General features: G+C 33.8%; 1 protein-coding gene across 2 annotated transcripts in view; it reads right to left on the bottom strand.

Annotated features, from left to right (window-relative positions):
• LOC148955225 (midasin) overlaps positions 1-14,223 on the bottom strand; it is a 348,425-nt gene extending 334,202 nt beyond the window's left edge. For both annotated transcript variants that reach the window (XM_089100939.1, XM_089100949.1), the window contains exons 1-2: positions 14,172-14,223; positions 2,894-3,120 (exon numbers count right to left, since the gene is read on the bottom strand). In XM_089100939.1, the coding sequence (XP_088957065.1) occupies positions 2,894-3,120; positions 14,172-14,201 (257 nt within the window). In that variant the 5' untranslated portion in view covers positions 14,202-14,223. The remainder of the gene's footprint in view (positions 1-2,893; positions 3,121-14,171) is intronic.
• Between the last annotated feature and the right edge of the window lie 10,648 nt (positions 14,224-24,871).

The raw sequence follows: 24,871 nt of genomic DNA, 5'->3' as shown, positions 1-24,871 counted from the left end.
TTTTTAGTCTGGACTTGTATATTACAATGTTGGCCTCAGTTTTCTAATCATCAAAATCAAAAATTTTTAAACATCATACATGGTAGAACTCCAACACCATTTATGAAATATATACTTGTAATTTAAGACTCTATAATGAAGTATTACCCCTAAACTTGTAGTTAACAGCCTTAGAAAATATTAAACACTGATATCTGTAGAAACCAAACACAATTCATTATTTACTTAATTAGTGGAGTTTTTGAACAGCCACATTGACATTGCAATCCAAATTATTTTTAATGGATCATTAACCATTGAGGATCATTCGTTAAAAATCCCTAATTGATCATGAGTCGAAAGTGGTACAATACGGCCAAATGTGCACAGTGAGTGTGGGGGGAGGAGGGAAGACAATTAGAGGGACAGTGGCCTGAGGGCACAAAATTCACTTTTTCTTCCAAATAGAAATACAGCAGAACTGTCCATATAATGCGCTACGACAAATACTTATTTGCAGTGATGTTTGACCCTCCCCCCCCTCGACATTTCTGTCGGACTAGTACAAAAATAACAAAAACATATATAAACAAATTTTTGTTGCATTTTATAGTGTTTTTAACACCCCCCCCCCCAGAAAAAATCCCCCCTCAAACGAAAATCCTGGATATAGCCTTAATCTGAAGCAACACCAGTGACCCATTGAGAGTTTTAACATGCTTCTAGATGCTAAAAACACATTGCTGATTAATTCGAAATCCATGAAATTTTTGAATGTAGTAATTTGGGTAAACATGATACAGGGGTGTTGCTGTGCTTATTGATACCCCACCCCCAGCCGAAATTACAGCTAAAAGCTGCCTATTAAACAAATCAATAACCATTTGATTTAAAAAATTGACACGCAGAAATGAGAGGCGTGTATTCCTTGAAGGCTGAGCTAAAAGGCCAGCCCACCCCCCTCCCCCTTCAAATATAGATTTTTGTTTAATTTTAAAAGTGCACAGAAATTCTTACACGAGGGGGCTCGCAATGCATTTTTTTTTAAGTTTATGATTCTTTATCACTACTTTATGATCCCTTGCCTCTTTGCTTATGGTAGTAAATGTAGCCAACTTTTAAGTACCAAGGACAGTGGAAATGAAATCTGATTGTTTGAACTGAAAACTTACAGTCATGAATAGATACATATAAAAAAAATTAAGAAAAATAGGAAATTTGATTTTGAATTAAAATTAAGCTGCCATCAAGCCATTGTCCAATGGGATACAAAGACAAGACAGGTAGTCTAAGTGAAAGGAAAAGCTGGCATAAGCCTTTTTTCAGGATTGTATAAAAATGATGTCATTTTCACTTATTGATAGATAGTCTATCCTCCATCCATCCTAGGGCAGAACTAAGGTAGATAGCCATAGAACTAAAGAATGATCGAGATTTTTGGGTTGACTCATGACGGACAATGTCGACTGGACTTGTATGCAAAAGGGGGAACTGAATTTGCTTGGACTCAGAGGCAAACAAGTGACCTAAGTCTAATAGGCTTGCCTGCTTAGAGTCTCAGGCGGATTACCATGCCTTAGGATTGACACATGACAGACAACCTGGACTTTCAGGCAAACAGGGAGACCTATAGTTGTCCAAGTGTTTTGGTAAACAGCACAGGCAAACGGCAGGAGTAGCTATGACTCTCAAATTGGACAAATGCTCGTGTGTTAGCTTTTAGAGAGGCAGGCCCGCCCGAGTCTCAGGCAGGTTGACCAAGTTTTAGAATTGACACATGACCGTTAAGTCACCTGGGATCGCAGGCATACAAGCGTTCAGTTCAAAGCCTAAAAGGGCTCACCCGCCTGCCTAGAGTGTCGGGCCAGGTTTAGCACCCAATTCATAAGCTCAGAGAGTTGCACTAACAAAAAGAAATTAAATATAGGGTTGTCCAAAAAGTCTTCTGAACTCTGAAGCCAACAAGCGTCCAAAGTTTAATAGGGGGGCCCACCTGCCTAGAGTGTCAGGCGAGTGACCCAATTCACAAGCTCATACAGTTGTGCTAGCAAAAACTTAAATGCAATTATGCAGTTTTTGGTAGTAGAAGGCAACAAAGTTATACAAAAAAAGAAATAGAGGAGGGAAATCAGCATTAAAAAAAAGCTAAAACATATGGCACAATCAGTTTAAGAAGCTGTGGTTTTTCTTTAAAATTGTAGAAGACTTTAGGAATCAAACAGATTGTTAATATTTCAATTTGTATATATTAAATGTATTGTCAAATTTAACTAATTAGTTTTGCTTATTTATTTTCATAGTTTAATGTGGGAGCACTGGCAAAAACAGGGTACTTTCCATGTAAACTTCATGATTTTGAAACAAGCAAAAAAAAATCTGAGAAAGTATTGGTTTTCAGGTATAAATAGACCTAAGATAGACTAAAGGGCGCAGATTTTTTTTTTTTAGTATTGGTACTTAAGAGAAGAAAAAGATACAAATCCATCATTAGAATATCAGCTAAAAACAGGAAGACAAAGGAGGCACATAGCATGGCTAGTTCAACGAGGTCCTATGAGGCGGAAAACACAAGTTTTTCTACTAGTGGAATCTTTTGCTTAACTTAATTGCACCAACTGAGATAACCAATTGGTCTAGATAGAAATGAAATAGGGTGCATACCTGTATCATAAAAAGTGAACATTCCTTTTTCAAAATGGTATGGATATGTGCAGATGTGACAACAATACATCAAACATGCATATTTGTACCAGCTGCTGTATCAACACTATTACACTGTTGTATCTTAAACCGCAGCAAAAAATTAGGAATATTTTGGTATCTGAATACCATTTAAAATATGGCATTACTATTTTATAGTAATTTTTATAGTAGACTACACTTATACTACCTATTTTTAAAACAGATTACTTACTTCTTTACAACCAAATCCTCATTACAGAGTTCACCTAGAAGATAATACATTTTGACAGAGTGGTCTTCAGTGGATTGAACCACATCCTTTTCAAGGGCTAGTTCCAATAATGCATACAGATGAGAACGAAACCAGAGACAAATTTCTGCTACTAATTTTCCTTCTAGTAAATGTTTGGCAAGTACTATGAAAGAGCTCTGAGGTTCTAAAGGATTTAAACTCTTCACCTACAAAAGAAGGATAAAAAGTGAAATAAGAAAATCTGTTTTTCAGTCCAATTTGCAATCACTGGTTTTTTCACTTTATCCCAGCCCCCCCCCACCTAATAAGGCAGTGATTACAGCGGTAACTACTTTATTTGAAATATATAAAGGATTAGCCTTCATAGAGGGTTAATAATTGTTCAAGCAATGGAAGTTGTGGAGGTAGGCCTAGGTATTTAAACAAATTACCAATGCCCTAAATTGAGCAGAATATCTATTCCATAAAATTTTATTCACCTACTTAACCAGTTTCCTAGATCATAGAATGATCCTAGACTGCAGTTGAACCACTCAATCAAACATGAACACCCACCAAATAATTACAGGGGGAAGGCCCCAGAATAGCAATGGTGCAGGGAGAAGGAGGGGAATAAATTTGACGATAAAAGGTTGTATGAAAACAAAATTTTCTAGAAAAATAAAAGATTTTCCTAGATCATAGAATGATCCTACACTGCAGTTGAACCCCTGAATCAAGCATGGACGCCCACCAACAAAATACAGGGTGGAGGCATAAGAATAGCAATGGTGAGGGGAGAGGGAGGGGAATACATTTGAAGATAAAGGGTTGTATGAAAACAAAATTTTCTAGGAAAAAAGAAAACATTTTCCTAGATCATAGAATGATCCTAAACTGCAGTTGAACCACTCAATCAAGCATGGACGCCCACCAAAAAAAAATACAGGGTGATGGCATAAGAATAGCAATGGTGAGGGGAGAGGGAGGGAAATATATTTGAAGATAAAAGGTTGTATGAAAAACAAAATTTTCTAGGAAAAAAGAAAACATTTTCCTAAATCATAGAATGATCCTAAACTGCAGTTGAACCACTGAATCAAGCATGGACACCCATCAAAAACAATACAGGGGGAAGGCATCAGAATAGCAATGGTGAGGGGAGAGGAAGGGGAATATGTTTGAAGATAAAAAGGTTGTATGAAAAATAAAATTCTCAAAGAAAAAAGAAAAGTACTTGTTTTACATACCAAATAAAGTGAAATTCAACTAAAATTTAAATGGTGAGGAATCCTCACAAAAAGATTGACTCCTTTAATCTTCACATATTCATTTATTATATATTTAAATATTAATATATTATGTCCAAAACCTAGAGGCAAATAAAAACAAACTTAAACTAAAATTACAAAAAAAAATTATTTCTTCCCAAGAATAGAACAGGTAGGCTATAAAATTGTCTTTATGCCGTTTCCTAAGCCTAAGAAAGGGAGGTACAGAAGGAGCAGAGATAGTAGCTTGAAAACACGTTCCAAAGATATATTGTCAAAGATAATTGTCTTTATGCCGTTTCCAAAGCCTAAGAAAGGGAGGTACAGAAGAAGTAGAGATAGAAGCTCGGAAACACCTTCCAAAGATATATTTTAATCTCTGAATTCATTTGAAGGAGCTTAAATTACCTGTATTAGACCAACAACTTGGTAGAAGCCTAGAATGAGGGCTGTTGAGAAGGAAGAATTTTAAGAAAACAATTCTTACTTGATAATATGCAGAATAATTGCAGTTACACATTTTTGACTGTAGCTACTCTATACTTCACCAACCCACCCTTCCCCTTAATACTCAAATATATATCCCAAATTACATATTTCCCATGAGCTTTTCTGGTTCTTGATTTTGTCACAATTGGTTCAATTTATGGGTAAACATGTTTGAACAAGAGTGACACCAACAACTTAAAGTAAATAGGCCCAAAAGATTTGTAAATTGTTTTTGCAATTGGATCATGATGAATCAATATTTTAACCCCTTTCTATAGCCAAAATTTAAGAAAAAAGGGTATTTGGGTGGATAGTCACTAGTGATAAATCACAAGGGGTGGCAACCCTAGGCATAAGGTGAGTTCAGAGAGCCAATTTTGTGTGGAAACACAAAAATTTTGGGGGAAATCCCTCAAATTTTGGGAATAGTGGAAGCATTGGTATTTTCTGACAAAATCTGCTGACAAATTTCACTAGGCCATGAAAACTGTCAAGTAGCAATGCTACCCCACTTTTTGCATGCCTGGATATACCCTTATAAAGCTTTACATCATCTGGAAACATTTTGATTTTGCTATGTTGAGTTACCTATGGCAAATCATTTATTAATATGCAAAACAAAAGTGGTCCCAAGGAACTACCCTCAGGAACTCTACTCAAAACACTACACTGGTTAGATAAGATTTCACCAACCCTAACATGCTGTAACCTATCTGTTAGGAAATCTGTAATCCAAGCCAGAGTTCTCAATCCAATCCCATAATTTTAACATTTTTTCAACAGTAAAAGTACTGAAACCTTGTTAAAGGCCTTACAAAAATCAACATAAACACAATCAAACTGTTGACCTAATTCAGCCATCATTTGAAAATCATTGATTACTTCCATTAACTTAGTATTCCAGATCTATGTTTCCTAAAATTATGTAGTGCTATATCCTGCAGGGTTTTTTTTTCAAAATAATTTTGGACCTAATCAACAATTACTTTTTCCATAATCCTAGAAAAAAGTGGAACGTTTGGAAGAGGACAATAGTTACTGAAATCTGACCTTTGTCCACCCTTATGAAGAGGTTTTATGACTACCTTTTTCCATGCAACATGGCATTTACCCGAATCTAAACAAAGATTAAAAAGAGAAGCAAGAGGAATGGCAAAGCAAGAAGCCAATTCATGCATGACAACATTTGAAACACCATCAATATCAGGGGCTTTATCAACAGAAAGAATCTGTATAACTTTCTGAACATGTTCAGGTATTATGTCTGAATGATCAAACTGCAACTCAGTTTGCAGCAAAGGAGCCACCAGCACAGAATTGGTTGCACATGAGCAGTCAAATTCACAAAAAATAATGATGAAAAAGTTTCATTGAAAATGGCTGCCTTTCTCCTATCATGAACAGATTCGCCAGTGACTAGATCACTGAAGATTGTAGATGATGGTAATTGATCATTATTGCCCCTATTTACACACTTCCAGTACCTCTTTGGATAACTCTGCAGTGAATCAATAATAGATGACTACTAGTTCAGTGTATGATTGCAGAGAGATTGTTACAACATTTCCTGCTCTCTTATAAGCACACCAAGATTTATCATCCTAAATCAATAAATAATGTCTCCAAAGTTAATTTCTTATGGATATTGCATCCAGGATAGATTTTGGCAGGCTCTTACATTTCTTACCACCCTCTCTACCACAGTACCTTAGAATGAACTTTTCACAGCCCTCTACTACTAAATTACAGATTGCAATATACACTACTACTACACTACTACATTGCAACGTCTGAATAATAAAACTGCAACTCATTTTGCAGTAAAGTAGAATGCTCATTTGGCAGGCTCTTACATTTCTTACCACCCTCTCTAACACAGTACCTTGGAATAAACTTTTCACAGCCCTCTAATACTAAATTACAGATTGCAACATGTACTACTACTACACTACCACATTACAATGTCTGAATCATAAAACTGCGACTCATTTTGAGTAAAGGAGCTACCAGCAAGGAATTAGGTTGCACATGAGCTGCTGGATTTACAAAATATTATAAAAACGTTTCATTAAAAATAGCTGCCTTTCTCCTATCATCATCAACAGATTCACCAGTGACTAAATCACTGAAGATTGTAGATGATTGAAACAATTGGCCCTATTTAATATTATTTGAAAAAAACTACGTTTTCTAAAGAGTTAAAGAGGCTGAGTTACAAGGTCGAACCTTAAAACGTACAGGGATTAGGACGCACAGTTCGGGGGCTGCCGCCCCCAAACCCCCGCTTTCGCAGCCTTTAAATAAAAAAAATAAAAAGTTTTTTAAACTGAAAGTAAGGAGCGACATTAAATCTTAAAACGAACAGAAATTATTCCGTATATGAAAGGGGCTGTGCCCTCCTCAACGCCTCGCTCTTTACGCTAAAGTTTTTATTGTTTAAAAAAAGAGTTGTGAGAAACTCAAACTTTAGCGTAAAGAGCGAGGCGTTGAGGAGGGCACAGCCTCTTTCATATACGGAATAATTTCTGTTCGTTTTAAGATTTACTGTCGCTCCTTACTTTCAGTTTAAAAAACTTCTTTTTTTTTTATTTAAAGGCTGCGAAAGCGGGGGGTTTGGGGGGCGGCAGCCCACCAACTGTGCGTCCTAATCCCTGTACGTTTTAAGGTTCGACCTTGTAACTCAGCCTCTTTAACTCTTTAGAAAACGTAGTTTTTTTCAAATAATTTCTGCACGTTTTTGTACAGTTTATTACTTATTATTGCTTGACTAACTGTTAGATGATTGTGTATTATTCTTTTCTTTCTCGACAGGGTGTTTTAAGGGTCGACCTTGTAACTCAGCCTCTTTAACTCTTTAGAAAACATAATTTTTTTCAAATAATTTAAGAAAGAAACTGAGTTTTTTTTTTAAAATTTAAATTCATTATATAAAAAATTTTATCTAACGGTGAATCGAACTCGGGTTTTACGCCTGACAACGAGGAGTCTCACCGCTACACTAAAGAGACATAATTGCAATTGTTTTTTAGTAACGTGATGAATCTTTTTGACGCAAGCAAAACTAGATATTTGGTTTTTGGAAAACAGGGAAGGAGTGATCGGATTTAGCTGAAATTTCGAGGATAAGCTCCCAGGCCCTAGGAAAGCTTAACCTCTAAATTTCAGCCCAATCGGACAACGTTAAAGGGGGACTGTGGTCGGAGGGTCCAAACTTCCGGCCGATCAGACAACGTTAAAGGGGGGTTGTGGTGGGAAAAATTAACATGGGCTAATATAGGAAAACAAGGTTTTTCGTAAATGTAAATTCGGGGGATAATTTTGTCGGTCTGAAAATATCAAAAGGCCCTAACAGGTTGAATTCTGCTTCGAATGAGTCCTCATTCAACCGGATCCGTTGCCAACTGTGGCCTGTAGGTGTGGCTAAGAAAAAAAAAAGAAATGATGAATTTTAAGTGGCTATATTTGGTTTTTTGAAAACAGGGAAGGAGTGATTGGATTGAGCTGAAATTTCGAGGATAAGCTCCCGGGCCCTAGGAAAGCTTAACCTCTAAATTTCAGCCCAATCGGACAACGTTAAAGGGGGCTGTGGTGGGAGGGTCCAAACTTCCGGCCCAGTTTACCCCATGAAGATAAAGTCGGAGGAGGATGAAATTTTGCAAGTTTCTTAGTTTGAGCTTGGGCTACAAAATGCGATTACCGCCGTCTCTCTGCGACCTCTAGGACCTGAAATCGCTTAACATTGTGGTGGGTCGCCTCTTTATAGAGGCACAAGTGTGCCTCCTTGATACTTCCAGTACTTCTTTGGACAGTTTTGCAGAGAATTAATAATAGATGACTCTACTGATTCAGTGTGTGATTGCACAGAAATTGTTGCAACATTTCTTGTTTTCTTATAAGCACACCAGGATTTATCATCCTTAACCAACAAATAATGTCTCCTAAGTTTATTTTTTAAGGATATTGCACTAAGGACAGATTTTGGCAGGCTCTTAGATTTCTTACAACCCTCTCTAACACAGTACCTTGGAATAAACCTTTCACAGCCATCTACAACTACATTACAGATAAAATCAAATGATGCGTTCACATCCTTGAAACAATAATGAAACTGACCAACCATATCAATAGAATGTAAATACTCCCTTAATTTATTATACTGATTTAGGATTATTTGATTTAGGATTTAACAGAATATTCACATTAACACAAAAAGACAATACCATGTCATCACTTTTGCCTGTAGGGGGCATAAATTTGAGTCTATCTAGGTCAGATGTGTGCTTAGTTATTATAAGGTCTAAAATAGATGGATTTGATCTAATCCAGAACCAAGTAGACTCAAGAACATGTTGATGAAGAAAACCATCATCCAGCATTTGAATTAACCTTTGCCCAAAAATCATATCAAAACATACTTTACTATGTGATAACCAATCTTTGTTTTTTCATGTATTATATACAAATATGCATGTATTTTGTTAAGTTCTATTTTTATTAATAAACAACTTAATACCTGGAGCATTAAAGTCACCAAAAACCACAATTTTGATGAAACTGAGGAAAGGCGAGTGAGGCAACTGAGCAGACTCTCATTTTTTAAGAACTATCAACACTCTTTGAAGGGCTACAATAAATAACAACATAAAAAAACTTGGATGTCTTGACTCTAAACTAACAACTTCATGCCCTTGATTCTTAAATACCAAGTTAACTTCTTTATGTTTAAATCCATAGACACAGACTCCTCATCCATAATTTGTATCACATATTATATTGTAACCACTTAATCACTGAAAATGAATAAAAGGATTGTGTATTCTGAGATACAAGTTGAAGTTCAAACAGCAAAAATGCACTCTGGTGTCTTACCCTTCCCATAGATCATGGAAGAAGCTGTGAACTGTATTTTGGAGGTTGACAGTCATCAACTTTTACAAAGTTATAAATATCCTCCATATATGACTGTTCCCAATATAGCGAAAAATCCTAATCAATCATTAGAATGGTCCTTTTAGAACCTAGAGTCATAGCAAAGTATAATCAAACTAAAATTAGGGAAAACAAGATTTCTTTCCCCCTAAAGTTTATACAGGTAGATATACTTATCTTCAAAACAATTTTTGGCAAACTCAAGATGAGGAACATTTTGTTATCTTGGAAAGTGGTTGAGTTAGGTGAATGAGATTTACAGAAATTCTGTAAAAACCTAAACTGTGCCCTGGGAAGGACTTCTGAAGTATCTTACTCTTAGCATTCCCTCTCCATAGGGCACTGACTTTTGATGAACTTGGACAAACAATATGTTATAAAAACAAAACATTCAGAAACAGATCAACTGTATACACAAGGCCTGACAAAATTGGTTTGATCCTCATAACTTCACTAAATCCTGATTTATAATGTTTTGCAGAATTTAGAATCCTGGCTGAAATTTGAAAAAAAATCCTACTGAGATCATTAGAATTGTTTTCTCTAAAAATAAGAGTCCAAGAAAAACAGTCTCAAAGTGAAATTAATACAAAACATATTTTTGGCTCCAAATCTATTCAAGCTACTGTAAAATTCTAGGTGAGTGGCTTTATGATCTTGAAAAGTAGTTGAGTTAGACAAATGAAAGTTTCAGGAATGAATCCAGACCCTAAAAATTGCATCAAGAAGGTTTTTTGGAGTATTTGCCTCTCCTTTTCCCTCTACAAAGGGTTTGACCTTCAATTAACTCAATTTAACTTTGTAACATATAAGTAAAACTTTGAAAAAGAGATCTACAACACCAATAATGTCCAAAGAAAGTGTTTTGAGCCTTATGTCTTTGCAAATGGGTTTAATGAATTTAAAAATTTAGGCTTTAATTTGGAAAAAAATCCTAATGTAGCTTGAAATCCTACTTAAATCAATGGATTTGTTCTTTCCAATTAAGCAACAACAGTCTATTAACCCAATTAAGCAATAACAGTCTTTTAAGTAATTTTCTCAGCATGAGAAATAAGGAAGGAGAAGAGATAGGGGTTGAAAATACCTTCCCAGGTCATTATTTAGGCCCTGAATGCATTTATGCAAGTTTTATCCTCCTAACTGTAAAATTCTAGTTAAGTGGCTTTATGATCTTAAAAAGTACCCTAGTTGTGTTAGACTATTGACTTTTTGCAATTTTCAACAACAAACAAACAAGTCATCTGTATGGCCTTGTTTTACAACATGATGAAAGTCTTATGTTTAACCTTCAATGCTTTCTTTATAAGAGTAATAGATGATACATTTTTAGTGGGCCTTATAATTTAGCTAAGATGAAAGTGGAAACGTCATTTAATGCTCTTTCATAATTCAATAATTGCTTCTGTTGCTAATTGCATCTTGAGCCCTTAAAGGGGGCCCAAAGGTATTTCATTTTTGTAACTACACAAAGAAGTTATCAACACTAGTTAGGTTATTGAAAAGTGGTTAAAAACACTTCACTAGTTTATAAATAGGTTGTTCAAGAGTAATATATTCCAAAAATACTTATTTATAACAATTAAAACCTCATTTATTAGGCAACTCAAATATAAACCATTTTCCTACCATTTCAAGTTCTTTGAATGCAATCAACAAAAATAGTGCTGAATTTTGTGATTCAAAATTTTGCCATCAACAATTCAGGGTATATATTTGCACATTATGGGGTGGGGATGGGTAAATTTGCAGCAGGCCATATAATTTAGCTAGGATGAAAGTGAAAACATCATTTGATGCTTTTTCATTATTCATATAAAATATCTTCAGGGCCCCTTTAAGGGCTCAAGATGCAATTAGCCCCAGAAGTGATTATTGAATTATGAAAGAGCATAAAAAAGGCATCAAATGACATTTTCACTTTCATCTTAGTCAAATTATAAGGCCCACTAGAAATTTACCTAATAGACAATATTTGGTAACCTAAACCTTTATATTAACCTTTAGAATTTTTTTCAGAATTTTACCTTGAACCTAAATGTGACATTTGTTTCCATTGCAAATTCAATTCTAAGGTCTTTATAGACCCTCAAATATGATACCCTTTTCTTGTATTTTAGATATGGCTTATATAAATGCATGGGAAATAGCAATCAATAAATGCATGGGAAATAGCCTATATAATATGGGTTATACATTTAGGCAGGGGTGAATCTCCAGCATTTTCTTGGGGGGGGCAGAGGGGTCCATATCCAGATAGTCAAGGGGCATGGGATATATTTTTGGTGAATATTTTACAGTTCATATTATGATGAAAGTGAAAACATCATTTGATACTTTTTTTATGCTCTTTCATTATTCATATAAAGTATCTTCAGGGCCCCTTTAAGGGCCCAAGATGCAATTAGCCCCAGAAGTGATTATAAATAAAAGTTCAAATAGGGATAAAATCCTTTTAATAGACAGTAATGATGATAACAGTGATAGATTATTCAAGAACATTGCTTTGAATCATGACACAGGTGAATTTGGGCTAAATTCTATCTACAATAATTTATTAAAATCTGACAGAGTAAAGTTCAATTCACCCAATGTAGTTGACCTCTGTCCAAGTGTTATATCATTGAATGCTAATGAACCACATCCAAGAAGGTCAAAGAGGCTAGCTTCCACCTGTGCTTTGAAAAGAGTTAGAGAATTAAACAATATGTAGTTTTATTTGATTTTGTATATAAACCATTAGGGCTGTTCTTTTACTCATCTTTGTGCTAAGATCTTAAATCTTTTGACAAAGAACACTTAAAAGTGAAATCTTAGCACTAACATCTTATAGCATTCTTTTGCAAATGTCTTTCATCATTCTGCTCTGATCAGCAGTCTAAGAGCAATGATGAGTATATCATCAAAGTTCTCTCATCATTGTTCTATATGGCATCCTTCACACTTTTTGCTAAGATCAGTGAGCTTGAAGATCTTAGAACAAAGATGAGTTAAAAGAATGGAAATCTTTGCAGAAAAATGTGAGATCTTAGATGTAAGATCTTAGTGCAAAAGAACAGCCCTATTGCTTTAAATTGTTTTAGTTTAGCTTTACTACTGATGACAGTTGCTGCATATGTGACCAAAAAATATCTGGTATTTTTGTGAATTTCTATCACTGTTATCATTATCACTGTCAATTAAAAGGATTTCATCCCTATTTGAACTTTTATTTATTGTCAAAGAAAGGCAGTATGGTCTCCAAAATTATCAAAGTGATTATTGAATTATGAAAGAGCATAAAAAAGGCATCAAATGATGTTTTCACTTTCATCTTAGCTAAATTATAAGGCCCACTAGAAATTTACCTAATAGACAATATTTGGTAACCTAAACCTTTATATTAACAGAATATTCACATAGCCAAGAAGTAAACTTACCTCTGGAATCAGAATTTTACCTTGAACCTAAATGTGACATTTGTTTCCATTACAAATTCAATTATGAGGTCTTTATAGACCCTCAGGTAAATTTTTCATTATTCATATTATTGACTTATGAATAAAGTAAATATACCACTCAATGCCTTTTTTTATACTCTTTCCAAATATAATAGTCATTTTTTGGAAATGAGTTTTACCCCCCACCCCTATATATACCAATTCAGGGTATATATTTGCACATTAGGGGTGTGGGGGGGAGTTTAAACTTACCTCTCAATTACATAAGAAATTAAATTTACCCCCCCCCCCCTAATGTGCAAATATATACCCTGAATTGGTATATATAGGGCTGGGGGTAAAATTCATTTCAGACAAAAATTATTATTATATTTGGAAAGAGTATAAAAAAGGCATCGAGTGGTATGTTTATTTTTTTTGTAAGTCAATAATATGAATAACAAAAAATTTACTGACCCTCAAATATGATAACCTTTGCTTTTATTTTAGATACGGCTTATATAACTGTGTTAATGTCAATGTTGTTAAAACCAGTTTAGGCTACCTGTAAATTGAATTGATGGTGACAAAATTGAAAATCAATAAATTCATGGGAAACAGCCTATATAATATGGGCTATGCATTTAGGCAGGGGTGAATCTCCAGCATTTTCTTGGAGGGGAAGGGCAAGAGGGGTTCATATCCAGATAGTCAAGGGGCAAGGGATATATTTTTGGTGAATATTTTGCAGTTCATACAATTGACTTGCAAATAAAGTGAACATACCACTAGATGCCTTTTTATGCTTGTTACAAATATAATAATTATTTGGTAAATTTTTACTAAATCATATTATTGAGTTTCAAATAAAGTGAATATACCATTCAATGCTTTTTTTTATGTTGATTACAAATATACCAATCATTTCTATTGGAAATGAATTTTAGCCCCCCCCCCCCCATATATGGGAATTCAGGATATATATTTGCACATATGGGGGTGGGGGCTGAAATTCATTTCCGATAGAAATGATTATTATATTTGTAATCAGCATAAAAAAGGCATTGAATGGTGTATTTACTTTATTCCTAACTCAATAATATGATTTGGTAGAAATTTACCATCATTTTTGTCAGAAATGAATTTTACCCCCACCCCTATAGGCTATACCAATTCAGGGTATAGGCTATATTTGCACATTAGAGGGTCTCTTGAAAGGCTCTTCAACAGCTTCTTCATGCTTGTTCTTTTTTCAAACCGGCAATACCATGTGGTTTCCTAAAGCGCTTGTTGCTCAAACGTATGATGGCGATCTATAAAATTGTGCAATCAAAAATTTAGGCAGATTCTGTAAGTTATCAGAATACAAAGACGCTGGTCGTCCAACTCTGTCTGGAATGAGCTGCTGTTTGAAGTCCAGCTATGAATAAAAATCTGATCCTCTTCCTGTAAAGTTAGCAAATCCGGACTTGGCTCATTAACTCAAAAGCACAAAGTAACAGTTTTGAATCGTACACTATGAGAATAAGAAAATTTCTATAAAGATTTTTGGAACCAGAATTTGAACTCAGCAGAAGCAACACACTGTAAGGCTGACGCTAGAACTTTTGTAGTCAAGAAGTGTTGTTAATCCAATACACATATTCATACGCAAACTGAAATATTGCAATAGTTGTATTTTGAACTTGGCTTACTGAGTCCAAAACATGGTCGAGGATTTGTGTGTCTTGTCTTTAAGTCGGTTGAACAGTTTTGGGATGTAACAATGATTTTTTTTATATGGTTTGGCGGCATTTGTGTATCGATGGCGCCCCGAAAATAAAAGACGTACGGGTGTGGAGAAAAATTTTGGCTGTACGCCAGTGTATTTCTGGTACCATCCGCGTGTTGACACGTCACCGGTTGGTCTATATTTAGCCTTACATTTTACCAGTGATTTTTTTTTTCGGTGTGCTAGGTAAATGGGCGTGCTGAGTAACTTTGTAAAAAGCCAAATCGATGCTTATTTTTAGTACTATTTCCAGAGGAATCCTGTTCCCTATTCTAGAGGAGAATCTCAAAATAAAATTTGAAAGTGAACAGCCTGAACACGGGTTTGGCCTTCTTAATTAAATTAATTAAAAAAAAAACTTTCCGAAAAATAAGTTTTTCATAGAAAAGTAATGGCCATTTTAAACTTAAGCTCAGCAGTTGCAAATACCTGCTAAAATTCAAACTCAAACCGACCAGAAATCATAAGCAGCGCGCCAGTGCTGCCTAAGTAAAGAACGTTGTGGGCACAATGTGTTTTTTTTTTGTTTTGTTTTTTCAGCCGAGCGCTTCGTATCGAAGGAGTTGTCGTAGAAACTTCGAAAAGGGCTCATTCAATTGGAAATTGGAGTGGCTAGTGCCCTTTTTAATAGTCGAAAGTGATTGGAGGGCAACTAAACCCCCCCCCCCACGCCCATAATTCCCCCAAACACATCCAATTAAAATTTTGAGAGAGTCATTTTGCTCTGTGTAGTTTATTTCCAAATAGAAATAATTTTTTTGAGGAGCATACTCCCCCACTATCCTAAGGGCAAGGGTTTTAAGTTAAGCCCCGGGGGTTTCTAAGGTTTTTATATAGGATGTTGTCATTGAAACATCAAAAAAGCGTCATTCGGTTGAAAATTCAAAGGGCTATTGCCCTTTTTAATAGTCAAAAGTGATTGGAGGGCAAATAGCCCCCCCCCCACGCCCAACATTCCCCCAAACACATCCAATCAAAATTTTGAGATAGCCATTAGGACAATCTGGATGAAATGGAGAAAAAAGGGGCAGGCCGCAAAAGGAGATTTGATATGGCAGAATAGGAAGACTAAAAGAATAGAAAGAGAACAGATGTAGATCTTGCTAGGGATAGCTCACGGTATGCAAGAAATCATAGAGAAGACATATTTAAGAGAGCTAAGACATACAGGGCTCCAGAATTCTTCATGATGAGCTAATAGGTTTTCTAAGAATTTTCTGCTTTATATGCTTAGTATATGGCAAAAAATTATATAGGGCAGAAAAAGTAAAACCTCTAGGTGACTATTTATCTAAGTGTTTAAGTTCAGATTATCTAACTATATGGGTAGTTATTAAAATGATATTTTTTTTAATTAGTTTTGTAGTTAAAGAGAAAAATATATTTTAAAGATCTGTTTTTTCTGAGAAAATTATAAAAAATTCAGTTTCTGAGTTTAAAAAATTTTTGTTGGAGGTAATGGTGCTCGTCCGAAGTCTGCTCCCGTGCAATCATGGCGCATGCAGAGCTGACTTCACGTGCCTCTGGATATCCGGCTAGCCACCGGAGAACTAAATGCACTTAGGGACGGTTGGGCTCGCAACCCTCCTCCTGAAATTACTTGCTACGAAAGAAGCTGGATATACAGCCTCGGATGCCCCATCGCTTTGAGGACTGACAGCACTGGCGACCCTGCTGACCAAGAGCGTTAAGTCAAGTTGAATTGTTGTAATGAAGGTATAATTTTGGTCTGCCGCCTGCACCAACTCGCTCCGCATAGTTGCCCTTTCCCAGAAGACGGTGGATCCTTCCCACTGGAAATTGGAGACCTGCCCTGAGTAGTAAGGCAATGCACAGTCCGACCAGTGCTTGCGTAATTTGTCTTATCTCTAGCATGTACAAGAATATACACTACAGTTTCACGTGCACATTGCAAAAAGCGAGATATATATTATAAATTTGGAACAATATCAATGTTTGGAAATTGTTAACGATAACAGACATGTTTTCAACCAGATGGGATTTTTGAAGCACATTCAGCATGGCGTGTTTTATTTTTTTTATTTTTTTTTATTTTTTTTTTGGCAATTCAGTTTTTTTCTGATGACAAGTACCATTCATTGCGATCATAGCTTTAAAAAAGGGTTTAGCATTTGCGAATTGGATCGTATGAAGATGGAGAAAAAAAAGGGTTTAGCATTTGCGAATTGGACTATACGAACGATACTAATTGAATAATAGGGAAAAAACAGAGCTAGATAGCATTTGCGAATTGGATCGTATGAAGGTGGAGCAAAAAAAGGGTATAGCATTTGCGAATTGGTGATTATCAGTTAAGGTAACCCCGTATGAAGGTGGAGAAAAAAGGGATAAAGGATTCGCGAATTGGACTATACGAACGATATTATTTGAATAATAGGGAAAAAACAGAGCTAGATAGCATTTGCGAATTGGATCGTATGAAGATGGAGAAAAAGGGTTAAAGTGATTAGCAGTTAAGGTAACCTCAATGGCGTTTGAACAGTGTTGTCAGTTTAAAATAGAGTCTAACGTTATAGTATACTAAAAAGTTGAAACTAAGAGAGATGTAGATGGCAAGAAAAGAATTTTAATAATGGATAGCTTTACTTCTTAGATGTGTTCTGTATAATACACAAGTGGCGTTTGAACACTGTTGTCAGTTTAAAATAGAGTCTAACGTTATATTATACTAGAAAATTTATACTAAGAAAGATGTAGATGGCGAGAAAAGAATTTTAATAATGGATAGCTTTACTTCTTCGATGTGTTCTGTATAATATACAAGTGGCATTTGAACAGTGTTGTCAGTCCAAAATATAGTCTAATATTATAGTATACTAAAAAGTTGATACTAAGAGAGATGTAGATGGCAAGAAAATAATTTTATTAATGAAATTCAGAACAAACATTAGAAATCCTTGCAAATCAAGTAGTAAGGTGTATGTGAGTACGAACCATCAAGGATCATAAGCACCAACGACCCTAACCAGCAGACATCAACCCCCAAAAGGTCCCCTATCCCCAAACTCGAAGGGCTCCCCCCTCCCCTCCAACTTTTTGGCCCCCTCCCCCCATTTTTTTTGTTTTTTTTCTAATTTTTTTTTTCAAATTTTTTTTTTAAAATTATATATTATTTCAACTTTTTTTTTACATGTCTTCGAAAGAGATGAAAAAAACTTAAAAACAAACCAAAAAGTAATAGTTATATTCTCTTAATTTTTCAAAAATCATTTTTGGATTGTTGTCATTGAAATGCAAGAGTTGTATTACTTCAGTAGTGTTTTTTCATCTATTACATTTTCAAACACACATTATCATGATTTTTGAGACTTCAGTTTTAAATTACTTACGTTTAAATGCTAGAGCTGGATTATTTTAGTAGTGTTTTGTTATGGTTTACCTTCTCACACTTAAATTCTCTTGATTTTTCAAAGTTCATTTTTGAATTTCTTTCGTTGAAATGCGAGAGTTGGAATATTTAAGTAGTGTTTTGTCATGGTTTACCTTGTCACAGTTACATTCTCATGATTTTTCAAAGTCCATTTTGAATTTTCTTCGTTGAAATGCAAGTACTGGAATATTTCAGTAGTGTTTTGTCATGGTTTACCTTGTCACAGTTACATTATCACGATTTTTCAATGTTAATTTTGATTTTCTTTCGTTGAATAGCAAGAGTTGGACTATTGCAGTAGTGTTTTGTCATAGTTTGACATGTCATAGATATACTATCTTGATTTTTGAAAGTTCATTTTCGATTTATTTCATTAAAATGAAAGCGTTTGAATAGTGCATCAGTTTTTTGTTGTGCTTTACCTTGTCACAGTTACATTCTATTGATTTTTCAAACTTCATTTTTGGACTTCTTTCGTTGAAATGTGAGAGTTGGAATATTTCAATAGTGTTTTGTTATGGTTTACCATGTCACACTTACATTCGTTTGATTTTTCAAAGTTAATTTTGGATTTGTTTCATAGAAATGCAAGAGTTTGAATATTGCGATAATTTTTGCTAGTGGTTAAGCTTGTAGCCCATACAGTTTCTTGATTTTTCAAATTTCATTTTGGATTTCTTTCGTTGAAATGCAAGAGTTGGAATATTTCAGTAGTGTTTTGTCGTGGTTTACATTGTCTCACTTACATTCTATTGATTTTTCAAAGTTCATTTTTGGATTCCTTTCGTTGAAATGCATGAGTTGGAATATTTCAGTAGTGTTTTGTTATGGTTTACCTTGTCACAGTTACATTCTCTTGATTTTTCAAAGTTCATTTTTGGATTTCTTTTTTCAAAAACTTTGATTTTTCAAAGTTCATTTTTGGATTGATATCGCTTCCTAGACAGAAAATACAGCAATTTCACAAAATCTAAGTATAGGAGTGATTAAATTTTATATCAACATCCATTTCTCGGATACATAGGAAAAAGTTGACAAAATCTAAGTGTTAGAGTGAATAAATTATTTTTTTATCAACATCTTTTGTCAGATATATCGGATAAAATTGACAGAATCTAAATAGCAGAGTGAATAATTTATTTTTATCAACATCCTTTGTCAGATGCATCAAATAAAATTGACAAAATCTAAATTTCAGGATGAATAAATGCTTTAACCACATCCAAAATTGACAAAAGCATCAGAGTGACTAAATTCTATACCAAAATCCTTTTCTCAGATACATAGGATAAAATTGACAAATTCTAAGTGTTAGAGTGAATAAACTTTTTTATGAACATCCTTTGCCGGATACATCGGATAAAATTGACAAAATCTAAGTACCAGAGTGAGTAAGTTCATTATCAACAATCCTTTGTCGGATATGTCGGATAAAATTGACAAAATCTAAGTATCAGAGTGAATAATTTTTTTTTACAACATCCTTTGCCAGATACATCGAATAAAATTGATAAAATATAAGTGTCAGAGTGAATAAATTTTTTTATCAACATCCTTTGTCAAATACATGAAATAAAATTGACAAAATCTAAATTTCAGATGAATAAATGCTTTAACAACATCCTTTGTCGGATATGTCGGATAAAATTGACAAAATCTAAGTATCAGAGTGACTAAATTCTATATCAACATCCTTTTCTCGGATAAAGCATAAAATTGACAGAATCTAAGTGTCAGAGTGAATAAATTCTATATCAACATCCTTTGTCAGATACATCAAATAAAATTGACAGAATCCAAGTGTCAGAGTGACTAAATTCCTTATCAACATCCTTTGTTGGATATGTCGGATAAAATTGACAAAATCTAAATTTCAGAATGAATAAATTCATTATCAACATCCTTTGTTAGATATGTCGGATAAAATTGACAAAATCTAAGTATCAGAGTGAATATTGTTTTTATGAACATCCTTTGCCAGATACATCGAATAAAATTGATAAAATTTAGGTATCAGAGTGAATATTGTTTTTATCAACATCCTTTGCCAGATAATCGAATAAAAATTGATAAAATGTAAGTATCAGAGTGAATAATTTTTTTATCAACATCCTTTGTCAGATACATCGAATAAAAATTGACAAAATCTTATATCAGAATGAATAAATGCTTTAACAAAATCCTTTATCGGATATGTCGGATAAAATTGACAAAATCTAAGTATCAGTGTGATTAAATTCTACATCAACATCCCTTTCTCGGATACATAGAAGAAAATGGACAAAATCGAAGTGATAGTCAATATTTTTTTTATTAAAATCCCTTGCCAGTTAAATAGTATAAAATTGACACAATATAAGTATCAGAGTGAATAAATTCATTATCAACATCCGTTGTCAGATATGTCTGATAAAAATTGATAAAATCTAAGCATCAGTGATTAAATCCCATATAAACATCATTTTCTTAGATACAGAGGTTAAGATTGGACAAATTTCAGTATCAGAGGGAATAAATCCGATGTCAACATGTTTTAAATACAACATAAACATCGTTTTTTGAATATATAGGATAAATTTTACCAATGCTGAATTTCAGAATGAATAAATTCGTTTTCAAAGTTTTTATCGGATACATCAGATAACAGTCATAAAATCCAAGTTCAATTCATTTTGACTTCATGCCTCGTTACGTTGAATTTAGGTTAGACCGGTTATTAATAGAACTACACCCGCTCTGACACACAGTCATAGTGAGAGAGATATTCAAAAAGTTGAGTTAATTTATGTTCACTTAGAGTGGCCAGACATGCATTGGAATACGCAAACACCCGCCCAGACACACAGGCAAAAAGATTGTGAGAGATAAAAACATATACAAATACGTAGATTTAGACACAAAAAACCGAGAAAGACATAGAGTGTACACCGCAACGGCACGATACATAGTGAGAGCGACATACAAAGTCGACATAGCTTTATTTCATTTTTTAAGGTTAATTTAGACGAGGTTACGTGCGCGCAATTATCAATCGATTATCAATCATTATCAATCGATAATGAATGTTAATAAAGAATTTGTTCAATTTTTTTTCCTTAATTTCCTGAATTAAATTTCTGTATTGTGTATCCAAGAGGTGAATTCAAGAAAGAGTTTGTTACTTACTTACTTACTTACTTAATTATAATTTTTTTTCATAATGACATATCCAACAACGGATGCTGATAAAGAATTTATTCATTCTGATAGTGTTTTCGTGTTTTTTGCAAGCCATTCGTACTATACCTTAAACACATTCAGAAATTTCCTTGATACAAAATTTTTATCCGACATATCCGAGTAATGATGTTGATAAAGCATTTATTCAGTCTGATACTTAGATTTTGTCAATTTTATCCGATGTATCTGACAGAGGATGTTGATAAAAAAATTATTCACTCTAACACTTAGATTTTGTCAATTATATTAGATGTATCTGACAAAAGATGTATGACAAAAGGCTAGTAGCTGGTACTACAGGGCTGTATAAACAACACCTTGGGCACTTTCATATCATTGAAAGATATTTAAGAAAGATTCATGTTGAACCACTCTCAAGAGAAGAACTGAAAATTGTTCTTAATACAAAATATCCTGTCCTTAGAACAGTGTGTGATCGTTTGCTTGAAGTCTATTTTTTTCTTGTTTCTGGGTGTCAAGACAATATGGAATTAAATATAAAATCACCCGAAACAAGACTCGCTTCAACCCGTGATTTGCTAAAATGGTGCAAAAGGATGACAGAACATTTTGATGTAACATCCTCAACATCTCAGCATAATGCGTTTTTAGATGCTCTAGACATTTTCTGTGGTTATCTTGTAAATAACGAGACACGTCTCCCAGCTGCTGAAATGATTGGGAGCAGATTGAATATATTGAAAGCTAAAGCGGAGTTTTATGTCAACTCTCATAAACCAGCTGTAGATATTAATGACATGAAGATTAGTATTGGGCGTGTTTCACTACCCATCGTGCCAACCAATTTGCTGTATAAAGAGTAAGAATTTTCTCAAGTTTATTCTTTTCCTCTTCACCCTCGTGGCTCTATGATCTCTAGTAAAATAAAAAAAACTCCAAAAATGCCTATTTTTTGGTGTATGGATCACAGTTATGACGCTTTAGCCTAAACACCTTATCAAGTTTGTTTTAGAAATTTCTGATGCAACAGTTGGCTATCAGTAATCAGCAGTTTATAAATATCAGGCTTAAAAAAGCTCAAAACTTGATTTGGTATTTTAGGGTATTGATCTATTTTATGTTTTTTGAGGTGTTGATAGCTTTTATAAAACTATAGGTAGCTCCGCCATCTAATCAAGTATTTATTAGAAATATTTCTGATGCAACGGTTGACTATGAACAGTTACTGTTTCCAGATTTTAGTCTTAAAAAGTAATACCAAAAAAGTATTCAAAACTCATTTGGGTGTCAGGAATTTAAATTTTATTTTCGTCAGTGGTATAGCTTGGAAGATCACAAAAAATTGACTGTAACTGTAACCCCTTTAAAGGGCTGTGTTTTTGGCACTTACTTCGTTTTCTTAAGTAAATTTATTTGCTATATGTGCTGAAATGGGCTGTAGGATAGTTCATAAAATTGTATTTTAATTTGGTGGATATTAGTCACACTTACACTACTGAAATATTCCAACTCTTGCATTTAAATGAAAGAAATCCAAAATGAATTTTGAACAATCAAGAGAATTTAAGTGGGACAAGGTAAACCACGACAAAACACTACTGAAATATTCCAACTCTTGCATTTAAATCAAAGAAATTCACAATGAACTTAGAAAAATCCTGAGAATCTAACTGTGCCCATGTAAACCATGACATAACACTACTAAAAAATTCCAACTCTTGTATTTCAACGAAAGAAATTCCAAAATGATCTATGAAAAATCAAGAGAATGTAACTGTAACAAGGTAAACCATAACAAAACAATACTGAAATATTCCAACTCTCGCATTTCAATGACAGAAATTCAAAAATGAACTTTGAAAAATGAATAGAATGTAACTGTGAGAGGGTAAACCATAACAAAAGACTACTGAAATATTCCAACTCTTGCATTTCAATGAAAGAAATCCGAAATGAACTTTGAAAAATCAAGAGAATCTAAGTGTGACAAGGTAAACCACGACAAAACACTACTGAAATATTCCAACGGTTGCTTTTCAACAAAAAATAATCAAAATGAACTTTGAAAAATCATGAGAATGTAAGTGTGACAAGGTAAAATCGTAATCGTAAAACAAGTTTCAAATCGTAGTTACACAGAAATATAGAAGTGCTTAACTTGTGCGTCGGTACCCGCTCCATTGAAATTTTTTATGTCAATTGAGAATTACTCCATTGAGAATTTTATCTGACATATCCAAAAAAGGATGTTGATAATGAATTTATTCACTCTGATACTTAGATTTTGTCAATTTTATCCGATGTATCTGGCAAAGGATGTTGATAAAAAAATTTATTCACTTTGATACTTAGATTTTTTCAATTTTATCAGAAATATCCGGTAAAGGATGTGGTTAAAGCATTTATTCATTCTGAAATTTAGATTTTGTCACTTTTATTTGATGTACCTGAGAAAGGATGTTGATAAAAAAAATTATTCAATCTTACATTTAGATTCTGTCAATTTTATCAGATTTATCTGACAAAAGATGTTGATAAAAAAATTTATTCACTCTAACACTTAGATTTTGTCAACTTTTTCCTATGTATCCGAGAAATGAATGTTGATATAGATTTTAATCCCTCCTATACTAGATTTTGTGAAATTGCTGTATTTTCTGTCTAGGAAGCGATATCAATCGATAATGAATGTTAATAAAATATTGGTTCAATTTTTTTTTCATAATTTCCTGAATTATATTTCTGTATTTTGTATCCAAGAGGTGAATTCAAGAAAGAGTTTGTTACTTACTTACTTTTTTACTTATTTACAATTTTTTCATAATGACATAGCCATCAACGGAGGTTGATAAGAAATTTATTCATTCTGATAGTATTTTTGTGTTTTTTGCAAGCCATTCGTAATATACCTTAAACGCATTCAGATATTTCCTAGATAAAAAAATTTTATCTGACATATCCGACAATGACGTTGATAAAGCATTTATTCAGTCTGATACTTAGATTTTGTCAATATTATCCGATGTATCTGACAGAGGATGTTGATAAGAAAATTATTCACTCTAACACATAGATTTTGTCGATTATATTGGATGTATCTGACAAAAGATGTTGAGAAAAAAATACTCACTCTGACACTAAGATTTTGTCAATTTCATCTGACATTTCAATTTTATCTGAAGAATCCAACAAATGATGTTGATAATGCATTTATTCACTCTGGTACTTAGATTTTGTCACTGTTATCCGATATATTTGATAAAGGATGCAGATAAAGCATTTAATCACTCTGATATTTCGAGTTTGTCATTTAGATTCGATGTATCTGACAATAGATGTTGGTATAAAAAAATTTATTCACTCTGACGCTTAGATTTTTTCTGTTTTATCCCATGTATTCGAGAAAGGGTTGTTGATATAGAATTTAATCACTCTGATGCTTAGATTTTGTCAATTTTATCCGAGATATCCGATAAAGGATGTCGTTAAAGCATTTATTAATTCTGAAATTTAGATTGTGTCAATTTT

The sequence above is a fragment of the Artemia sp. Qi Xiang Cuo genome, chromosome 2, assembly GCF_049724085.1.
Source record: "Artemia sp. Qi Xiang Cuo chromosome 2, ASM4972408v1, whole genome shotgun sequence".
NCBI lineage: Eukaryota > Metazoa > Arthropoda > Branchiopoda > Anostraca > Artemiidae > Artemia > Artemia sp. Qi Xiang Cuo.
Note: the sequence above shows the minus strand (reverse complement) of the source record. Positions and strands in the feature narration are given on the sequence as shown.